The sequence below is a fragment of the Hipposideros armiger genome, unplaced genomic scaffold (assembly GCF_001890085.2).
Source record: "Hipposideros armiger isolate ML-2016 unplaced genomic scaffold, ASM189008v1 scaffold_433, whole genome shotgun sequence".
NCBI classification, from domain to species: Eukaryota; Metazoa; Chordata; class Mammalia; order Chiroptera; family Hipposideridae; genus Hipposideros; species Hipposideros armiger.
This window is the reverse complement of record NW_017731783.1, coordinates 1,092,466-1,103,394: the sequence shown is the minus strand read 5'-3', so window position 1 is coordinate 1,103,394 and position 10,929 is coordinate 1,092,466. Positions and strand designations below refer to the sequence as shown.

At 44.5% G+C, this 10,929-nt stretch overlaps 1 protein-coding gene across 2 annotated transcripts in view; it reads right to left on the bottom strand.

Moving 5' to 3' along the window:
- Window positions 1–234: 234 nt before the first annotated feature.
- The window catches only part of LPIN2 (lipin 2), a 101,341-nt gene continuing 90,646 nt past the window's right edge, over window positions 235–10,929 (bottom strand). For both annotated transcript variants that reach the window (XM_019665106.1, XM_019665105.1), the window contains exons 12-20: window positions 9,704–9,793; window positions 8,888–8,970; window positions 7,858–8,002; window positions 6,817–6,965; window positions 6,030–6,116; window positions 4,929–5,081; window positions 4,401–4,515; window positions 3,618–3,721; window positions 235–3,288 (exon numbers count right to left, since the gene is read on the bottom strand). In XM_019665106.1, the coding sequence (XP_019520651.1) occupies window positions 3,144–3,288; window positions 3,618–3,721; window positions 4,401–4,515; window positions 4,929–5,081; window positions 6,030–6,116; window positions 6,817–6,965; window positions 7,858–8,002; window positions 8,888–8,970; window positions 9,704–9,793 (1,071 nt within the window). In that variant the 3' untranslated portion in view covers window positions 235–3,143. The remainder of the gene's footprint in view (window positions 3,289–3,617; window positions 3,722–4,400; window positions 4,516–4,928; window positions 5,082–6,029; window positions 6,117–6,816; window positions 6,966–7,857; window positions 8,003–8,887; window positions 8,971–9,703; window positions 9,794–10,929) is intronic.

Sequence of the window (10,929 nt, the reverse complement as noted above, 5' to 3'; positions counted from 1 at the left end):
GTATGAATGAATCACTCCCTGGCAAAACCTACAAAGCAAGAGGTTAGTTCCTGAGGGTGTAGCCTCACTTTTGGAGTCAGGTTTTATAAAAATAAGCACCAGAAAGAAGTCCTTTCTGTAGACAAATTTAAGTGTCAGCAAAGATCAAAATGCTAATTTATGGAAATTATCAATTTCTGGCAAGAGTACAGAGAAGATAGTTTAAATGTCCTCTGAAGGAAAGAGTCAAATGCATTCAGTTTATGTTTGTTTATTGTTGTAACATTTTGTTTTGAACATCAAACACTGCACCAAAATATGAGCCATTTATCTTAAGACAATTGTCTGCCATAACTAAGAGTACTGGAGTGATGTTTACAATTAATTTCTGATAACTTAAAACTTATTAATGGCACTGCTATCTAATAATCAAATACTTCATCATAGACCATAATTATTAAATTAAAAGAGCGAAGTTTCCCTCTCCCTTTCTTACCTTCAAAACAAACAAAAATATAGTTTTCACCTGGAAAGAGCACTTAGTTGAAACAAGAATTCAATTTTTAATGTTTCATTAAACCCAGCATGCTCTAAAATAGGGAAAAACAAGGCTTCCCAGAGTAAACATGATACTGAAAAGATGTTGAAATTCCCTGGAAAAGTCTGTTTTCATCAACTTGCAAAAAGAGAAAAAGTTTACTCCTGACCTGTTTTAGGTCTTGCCTGCACCTTCCAGAACGGGCTCAAGTACCTCCCGTCATTTACGGGCTGTTGTCCCTTCGCTGTTCTCCCTGTGACCGTTAGCAGCTTTTATTTTTGGACATCACAGTAGTAAGGTTTTGTTTTTCCAGTTGAAAACTATGCAGATGTGTCTAAGCACAGCACACAGAGCTCACACACAGGGCACGTGGGCCCAATACGTGCCTGTCCTGACACCTGGGAAGGTGCAGAAGCCGATGCCATGCCGCTCAAGCTTAGCACGCACACAGCAAGGCAGATACTAAAGTCAGGATGAGTTGGAAAGAGGAAAAGGGGCCGTGACCATTTCACCAGTGAAGCAACCGAGAGAATGACTGAGAAGAGCCCAGTTTGCCTGCTGTCTCCCCGAGATACTGTCTGTCCGTTGCCAAAAGCAGCATGAGGCTGGTGCTTCTTCATTCACTCACCCAACACTGTAAGCGTCTGTGTACAAACACACTCAAGGGCATCTCTCTTTCACAGAAAGAACACATGTCATTTGTACCAAATGGCAATGGATTTTCAGCACAAACAATACTTTCATGACACTATAGTAATAATCATCTACTTTTCAGCAAGAGGGACTCCTTTAAATAAGGAAAAAGACTCGTTAATTAGTGTATACTCACTGGATCAGTCTGCAGTGACAAAATGACAAAGTTTAGTGCTTATGGACACTGAGACAGGAGACAGGGGTTCCCAGGAAGGCCCACATGTCCAGAGAAACTGTCTAGTCAAAAACTCTTTAAAGGACAACCTAAAAAGGACTACAGAAGGTGTATATTCAGATTTTCCATACTGCACATATGCAAAAAGGCCCAACTAAGCTCAGGTTAAACACATAAAGCTCATGTTCTTCTAAAGCAAATATGGCTGATACACTGACAGCATCTATGTATTAAAGTAACTACACTCTATTAGGAATTTAATCCACTAACTGGGCAGAACTTCATATAAACAACCTAATTTCCCTAACCTACTGTACATAAATAAATTCATTAAACAATTAGGCCTTGACCTATGCGAGGTGGAAGGTTTGCCCTGGAGGAAGTGTGTTCCCCTTCTGGGAACTGCACCTCCAGGTTCTGCCACTGAGAACCGCATTCAAGGCCCTCACCATGGTCTTGGCATCCAACAGCACTAGGAAAAATGGCTGAGCTAAGTCAGGGACTTTCAACTCTCCAATCTGGAAAAAAAACTGCCCAATTTCTCCATCTTTACATCAGTATTATTTTGGGTGGAGCAAACTAAAACAAGGAGAGCCCAATACAAGCACAGAGGAAAGCAGAGGTGGGCATGGAAACCGTCCTGCGCGGGGTGGTGCTTCTGCTCTGGAACTTGGCTCACTGCTTTCTCACCACCAGAGGCCTGTGTTTGGTCACTCTGATCCCCTGGAAGTCTCCTAACAGTTCTCTTGATTTTAGTACTGAGGTGATTGTCAACACCCGGCCTGATCTCTTCAAGCTCTCCCAGCTCTAGAGGGACTTAGGAGACAGAACCTTTCCCTGGTGCTGTTTGCTTGGACTCTGACATGAGCTCATTACAACCAGGTTGGGAAACTGAGCTGCAGGCAGAAGGATGGAGAAAACGACCCTCCACAGGAGCCACTGCAAGTGCACATCTGCATTTCCAAGGCCTCCCTGAAAACAGAGCTGTTCTTTGCTGTTTAACCAACTCCCACTGTTAGTCCTATTCTACAGACATCCTGCAAAGCTGTTTCTTCTGGCTAGGTTCAAGACCTAACTTAAGGGTCTCCATCACGGAGCAGTCACAGAGGAGGTGGCGATGACCTAAGGGGTGTTCTTCCCCAGGAGCCCACATCTGTGGGGCTGGGATGAGTGGCCTGGGCCCCACCCAGCAGCCATCCCGCTTCAGTGCACAGGGAAGAAGTCCACCGAAGAAACGTGCGCAGGCGGCTGGAGCCAACATCACTGACTGCGCCTGGAGCGTTTCGGTGGACCCTGATCCCCTGAAGAGAGCCCTGGTTTTAGAGAGAAACACTGTCAACTGCCCAGCTGAAATTATAACACTTTACTTTGTGCAATATTTTGGTCCCCTCTTACTTAGCTTCTTTTTCCTCCCTTCTACATTATGCAATTAAAAGAGCACCCAGCACACAACTCTACACAGCGTGTGTGTGGAACAACCTGTGACAGGAGCCCAGGCCTCCGACTTCAGGTCCGAGCTCCCCTCACTTCTGCTGGGGCACGGAGTTGCAACGTCACTGAGCCCAGGAGGGTGAAGGAAATGGCAGTTCCAGCTCCAGGGGCTCTTCCAGTCCCTGCTGGTGCCTGGCTGTCAACAGGGGTCTTGTCCCGCACCTGCGGCTGGGAGGGAAGCCCAATGTCCTCTGTCCAGCAGAAGTGCCGGTCACCTTCCCTTGCTGCAAGGCAAGCGACTGAGGACCTCCCCCTGGAGGTGAAGCCTCAGGCCAGGTCATCCAGGTCCACTTTGGGGATTGGGTCTCGCCAGTAGCAGAAGGAACTGAACTCCGGGCATGGAAAGGCAGAATTCTGTTCCTTATTGAGAAGTGGGAACACGTGCTCCACGAGCTCACTCAGTCTGTGATACCTGGAAGAAGGGATTGGTGAAGAAACGCAAACTGTTACTGTCAAGTTGATCTAAGAGCACAAGATTGTAGGTTGTAAAGCTAGTTATTCAGGTTTCTCAGATGGGAAGGATCTGAAACAGGCCTCCATCACTTCCTGGGGCACAGACTTCCTCTTCAAAGTCTAGGAGAATTAGTATTCCCATAAATACAGGAGAAAACCCCCAAAGAGGAAAGCCTCCAGAGGCAGGTGCAGTTCTTATACTGAGTGAGGCCTGATCCTTAATATCTGTCTGTCCCCAACGTCACCCCAGCTGCAGGGTGCTAGGCTGGGAAATGGGAACATACTTACGATGACTTATTTCCTTTGGTCCTTTCTTGTATTAATTCACCCTTGGGGTTCACAGTGAATATTCTGCAGTCTGGAACGCCAACTTGTGTGTAAGCATATACATCCTGGGGAAGAAAACATCAAGCAGGGTGATTACAGGGAGAAGAAATTGGGAGCTGCTTCTCCAGTTCCTTGCGAGCTAGTATTGCACCAACAGAAGACTGTCTATGGAAAACACGCCGAGCTGGGCATTGAAATTTTCCATTGAAATTGAGCTTTAGACAAACCCAAAGTAAGAGTGGAGTCACACTCAACCCAGAAGGTGCTCGGGGAATCAGGAAATGTGGGTGCCAAGGAGACACCAGGGATCCTGGAGCAGAAGGGGTCCCACTACCTGCCAGAGGCCAGGAAGCAGCCCCTTCCATACATCTGGAATCTGAGGGACCTTCTGAGGGTAGGCAGGTTGGGGAAGCATTAATGAAGGGTGAGCACTCATGCCATGGTTCTGGGGCGGATCCAAGGACATGGCTTAAAACATGAGTCGGAACCCTCCAAGGAAATGGAACTGAAATCACAGAAAGTGCCCTTCATCACACACCAAAATTCTGGGGCAGATCTCCAGTTACAGGACCTCCCCAATAACTGTAGAAATTTGAAACAGATAAAGTAAAATCATATTTAGCAGAACAGACATTCATTTTGCCCATAAAATTCATTAGAGAATTATGACATGGCTATACCCTGAAAGTACATTCCTCTGAATTTTACTCATATTAGAATGTATAGCCCAGAGCAGACACTTACATTTGGACGGTTTCCAAAGGCAGCATAGAAGGGCTGCTTAGATGGGGCAAACAGATTCTTGATATCGTTCAGACACTCAATTTTGAATTTCTCTGGTTTCTTTTCTATCACTTCCCTAGGGAAGAAAAAATTTCAAATACAGTCACCAAATTCAAAGTGGTAGTTTGCCCCTGGTGTTTGGTCCTGGAAAGATTTTAGTGCTTATAACCACCCAATTTTTTTAATCCTTTGTACCTGGTATCTTTCTCTCTCCTTCTCTGCCAGTCAATCTGATGACTATGAAAATTTGATGGGGTGTGGGGAAGGAGAAAACGGCCACTCCTAGAACTTGACTCTCTTTGACCATGCTTGACACAGACCAGGTGAGCTGTGATTTAGAATGCTATGGGGCAGCCAGAGAACTAAGACAGACACAGAAGCTCTGAAACAGATACAAGCCCTTCCAAAGAGCCTGACACCCAGCCTCGCAGTCCATTCAGCCCCCCCCCCCCATGACGCACTCAGAAGTGCTGCCCACCAGGGAGGTACCTGTGGAAGGCAGAGAACAAGCTGCTGGGGGACAACATCAGAGGGCCCCGGGGCAAGATCGTGCCCTTGTCATTGACCCAGTGCAGGTAGCCACGGGTCATGTCGGCCATGCCGATGGCACGGGCGGAGCAGTACAGAAACTTGTAGCCGTTCCTGAAAGAGAACGTGTCCTGTTTAGCCCATTGTGTTTTGGCTGAAGGTGGAAAAAAGCACTTTTCTTTTAAAAGATCCAAATAAAGATCCTCTCACTTACTGTGAAAATCAAATTCTTGCATTTAACAGGGAAATAGGATTATAAAGATTTAATCTTTCCGTGGAAAACACCATGGGGAAAAAATGGAGGAATATGCAGCTAGGGATTATGCTAAATTTATGAGTATTGCTGGATCTCCAGCATCTAGTCCATGAAAGCCAGATTACACAACAGACAAAAATCTTGGATTATCTTTAAATTATATGCTATAAAGGAAAGATACAAAGGATTTTATTTATAAAGACAATTTGTAGAATGCAAACCATTCTGTAAGCCAAAGAGCAAAATTATACCTGGCTAACTGATATAATTTTCATATTAGGGTATTTTCAACTAATGCTTAAGACATTGTAATTTTTCAAATCAATTTAACTTGTATGTATTAGGGTCCCACAAAGGCCATGGCACTGTTCTCTCAGTTGCACTGGCATTGAAGACCCCATGGGTGAAATGTTTCCCCCCTCAAAGAAATACCCAATTCAAAAATACCCAATTAATAAGCCAAAAATTAAAATTGGCTCTTGTTAAATTACAGCTAAAAATTCAATTATAGCTATAACAATAAATATAGGTAGTGCCTAAAATTCACAGCGTTGTGAGAATGAGATGACCTAGGTTAAGCATGTACCGCGATGCCACGCACACAGCTCATGTTCCATAAATAGTATAGTGGCTGCTACTTTTCTTAGTGTGAGGCTCTAGGAAAGAAGTGGGCAGAAGAGCAGGAGTAGCTGGATCACAAACACACGATTTCCAAGGGCTGGCTGACGCGTGCTATTTTTTCTGTAGTTCTTAAAGCAAAGTTCTAGCCCACTAGAGTGCATTAGCAGGTGGGATGGGAGACCTACTCGTTGATGGAATGGTAGAGCTTTGCGATACCCTGATGAGTCCAGTCTTTACCCAGCTGTGGAAGAATTTGTCCCAAGGCATCAGACCTAAGGGGATAGAAATAGGAAAAGGTATTAGGAATCAAGCATAGAAAGCCAAGTATTTTCCTCTTCCTGCTGAAAACACTGGGTGCAGGAGGGGTGAGTAGGGACAATCTATAAAGATGATTTCATCATGACCTGTACAACAGTGAGACAGTGTCCTACAAATACACTCACCGAGGAGTGTCTGAGAGTAGAATCAGACATGAGAGCCAGCAGTTCATTTTCAGAGATAATTTACTACACATCCTTTCTTTCTCCTCTTAGTCTCAATAGCTTTTTAGTGTTTTTTTTTTTTAATACCAAAATTTGGAGACCAAACAACTAAATCTTCTGTAAGTTATTTATTTATTTATTTATTTAGCTGAGCCATCCTGCCACCTGTTGGCAGCTCAGCTTGGGCCGTGAATCGAACCGGTGACCCTGTTGCTCAGAGTTCGTACTCTTGAGCGAGCTCTTAACCAACTGAGCCACTCGGCCGGCCTCCATAAGTTATTTTTGACGTTACATTTATAGGGCTCCACCGATTTCCTCCATCCATAAAATGACCCCATGTGGACTGCACTCAGGACGTCTCAGTGCATATAGTTAAAAAGCCCTCATGACAGTGGCCGAGTGCTGGGTGCCTGCTGAGGGGGCCCCGCTGGCCTCAGTGCACACTGACTGCACCTCCTCTCCCTGCCATCCACCACGGGCTCCTGCTTACTTGGTTATTGTGCCGTCAATATCAGAAATGATGACCTTGTCATTCCAGTTCCACAGGTAAATGGTCCCTGCACAGCGGCAGGTACCTTGATACTGGGTTGTAATACTAAACACAACATCATTTGGGCCATCTTGAAGCTTCAGTTTTGCCTTTTATAAAAAGTAGAAGAATAAAGAAAATCAGAGGCAGAATTTTAAAAACTAATGGTACATCACTTTGATTGAATTACATGCAACTATTAAAAGTCACATTTTCCAGTAACATGTAGTCACTCAGAGATTGCTTAAGATATAATGTGAAAAAGAATCCGAATCTCCAAAATGTATACGAATAAAGAATGGGAAGAAATATATTAACATAACTGAAAAAAAACAAAATTAGCTGAAAATGTACAGTTTGGAACACAGTCTAAATGTTTACAAACCTGGCTGGTGTCTGTCGCATTACCACACACCTGGCCCAGAGCTGCGCAAATGGCTCCCTCTCAGTGAACTGGGCTGAGGGAGCCATCACTGCACCAGTATTTGGGATTCCAGAAGACTTTTCTGATCTCCCCAAACACAAAACCTCGCTGCCCCTCCTCCCTACCTGAGACTGTCCTGGGACACAGCAAGGCCATTTCACACTAAAAATAGGTGAAAAGTCAGGGAATGGGAAAAAACAGGAAAGGGGAAATTGTGTCTAAATAAGAAAACATTATTTCTCTATTATTGTGGCTCTCAATAGACAGTAGGTAGCCCAGTGATGGGTTAGCTGTGTAAGACTCATGGGGGAAATAGGTTAAAAATACAGATTCCTCAGTTCACTCCCAGAGACTGAAGTGGAAGGTCTGGGTGGTGGAGAAAGCTGTGACCCAGGTCCCCAGGTGATCCTGGTGGTCCCCGAGGGTGGGGCATCGTTCTACTGTATGTGAACATTTACATAACCACACATTGTGTTGTGTGTGTGAGGTTTGGGATCAGGTGGACAGAAGACGAAGCAGGTCAACTTAAACAGCTACTAAGATAATCTGACTAGATCCACAGATAACACACTACTCACGATCTGGTCCGAGGAGAGGCGAAGAGACTTCTTATACGAGGTTGTGCTGCTGTGGCTTGGGGGTTCCATGGGGATGGGGTCCACTTTGATTGACTCTTCAAGCTCCTGTGACCCCTCGTCACTGGATGAGTCATCCTCGGCCGGCCTATTCAACATCAACCCAGTTACTGAAGAGGCACTAAGCAGGCTGTTTCGTTGATGAGAACTTTTCAATTAGGATTGAGAAGGAAGTGATCCTAAATCCATTCTAGGGATGGGAAGGGTTGTTCCCTCTGCTGCTCTCCCACATGCAGCTTCATGACTGAACCTTCATTTCATTAAGTGAGAAGGCCACCCTCCTCCTCCCTCTCATGATAGGCTAGCGGTTACTTTCTGGTTATGACTGGGCATTTTCTGCTGTGACCAGTGAATGCTACTAGGTCTACTTACTTGTTGAAGAGGATATGCATGTTTCAAAAGGTACAAATTAAAGAAAATAATTGCTTGTGTTGATTTAAAAAATTATTAAGAATGATTTTCTACACCCCTTTTAAAAGAAGGGGGTAAAGAGTTAGGGAACGGAAGGAAAAAGAATTTAGGGAAAGTACACAGATGTCAGAAACAAGAATGGGGTAGATGGCGGCGTCTCCTCTCAGGGCGAGTGTGCCATAACAGACCCACCCCCATCTTTGAATTCTCTTTCATATCTCCCTTTTGTGCCTGACAGGAAGCCAGGGAGCAGGAGCGCCGGAACAGCCCATCTTAGGACTCCTCAAGAGTCCCTCTTCCCAAAGGTCTACCCGTCACAGGCATCCGATTCCACGGCTCCAGGGAGCAAGGTACTTAGGAGGTAGTGATGAGTCTATTTACTCCTCTAGGCGGATAATGTCTTTATCATCTGCTAGCTAACTGAGTGGCACCAACAAGCTACTTATTCACATGTAGGAGAAAGATGTTTCTGACTAAGAATTAAAACAAAATTGTCAAAATCAACTTGACCAAAGCAGGTGTAGCCCAAGTGCTGTAAGCCTGAAGGACAGGGCACCCCCACCTGCCACTGGCTGGCTCCTTTGTGCTGGACGGCAGGTCACTGGTTGGTGGCACCTTAGATTTCCCTTCATTGGCCTCTGGCAGCTAAAAAAGCAAGACAATAATGGCAGAATGTAATTTTTTCCCCTAGTGACAAGCAGAAATTCATCAGCAGCCTTCTCCAAGAATGAATAAAACTGCTTTCTGAAGCCACAACTTAAAAATGCTCAAGAAAACAGACTTTCTCTAGCTTGAGTCAAAGGACCAAAATCTGAGATAGAAGTCATATACTGCTGCACCAAAGCTGTCACTACAAAGCCAGAAGTAAAAATTTTAAAAGAGCACCATTTCAAGGTCCACACTAATTTGGTCCACAGCAGGGACACCAGGACTACAGAACAGAAGTGCCTGATACCACCTCCTCCTGTGCAGGAGGATAACAAGCTCTGGTTCTATCTGGAAGGTAATGCAGCGAAATGGAAAGTACACAGGCACTGGAGTCAAACCCTAGCTCCATCCCTCACCTGTTAGGTGCCTCCGATCAAGGAAGGCACTTCCCTCTTTGTGCTCCAGTTTCCTCACCTGTACATGATGGAAACTCAAATATTTATACTGCTGGGTTATAGTAAAGATGAGAGGTAATGTATGTAAAGCACCGAGCATCATATCTGCATGTAGCCACTGTTCAAAACTGGTGACTGTTATTGTAAAAGAGCATTATATAGCTCAAATGGACTTTTTTGTGTTTGAAAAAGTTGGGTTTTTTAAAAAATAATAATAATAAATGAAAGATTCACTTGTTCTCAGCTCATAGAAAAGACATCTCTAGGTTGGTTACCTGTTTGATCATGCTCTCTCTCTTACGCCAAAACCACCAGCGACCAGATTTCTTTGGCATCTTATCTTTGACCCAGGACTCCACTGTGGCCTAGAAACAATGAACGTGGGTTAGTCTAACAATCGGTCAGTCACAAAGCACCCAACTACATCCCGCTGCTAGCCTGCAGGACGGTGCCTTATCATGGCGTATGAGCAATGATCTCCACACCTCCCGAACTCCTCTAGAGTTTTCAACGCTTACGGAAGGTGGACAGTGACCTCTTCCGTGGTAGTATGGCTTTGTGGCAGATCTGGGCTATAAGACCAAGTGGTCTGGCTACGTAGGAGCAGCATTCTGAGGGGATTGGCAGGTGAGTTGCTCTCATTTCTCTGCCCTTGGAAAATGTGGCTCTGAGTTATGAGGCCCAACTAGGCTGATGATGCCTTCTTGCAGGGCAGAGTCAAAGCAAATCTTCAGGTTATACATACAGCTTTATTAGCCACAATGACAGAATCATAGCGATATCATGATCCTGGTGAACATATCACCCTCTTCTTGTACCTTTTTCCCATATTAATGACATTTTGTTTTTCATTCATTCTATATTTAACAATCAGTAAAATGTCTCAACTTTTATACACAATCATATATGATTGTATCTGGTATAAAATGTGACATAAGTATAAAATGTATAAAATATATAAGTATAAAATGATATAAGTATCTGGTAAAAATGATCAAGATGTTGCAGCTGAGCCAGTTTCCTAGATTTTGGGCATGAGATCATTTGAGTGGGCACATAGAACTCTTTGGATCTTTTATAATATTAAATAAAACTTTAAAGAGTATCCAGGTTAGAAATAGAACATATGGATTTTTCTACATACTCTATGCTGTAGATACTTCTTTTTTTTAAAGATTTTATTGGGGAATTAGGAGAGGGAACAGTGTTGGGGAATCGGGGAAGGGGAACAGACAAATTGCTGTCCTTTTTTTCTTCAGTCTAGTTGTGGAGGATGTCGCTTCACTGGCCCATGTTGGTATTATCATTGCACTCTTCCCGAGTGAGGCAGTTGGTCGCCGGCCATTGGACAGCCGCTCATAGAGGCTCACGAAGGTTCACTCCCGCTGCCAGCCAGCCCCCCTGCAGCCTACGCCATCACCGGCAACTCATGGCAGCCCAGCTCCAGGTTGAGCTGTTGTTCACCATTTTAGCTGTAGAGGGCGCAACGTCACTGGCCCTC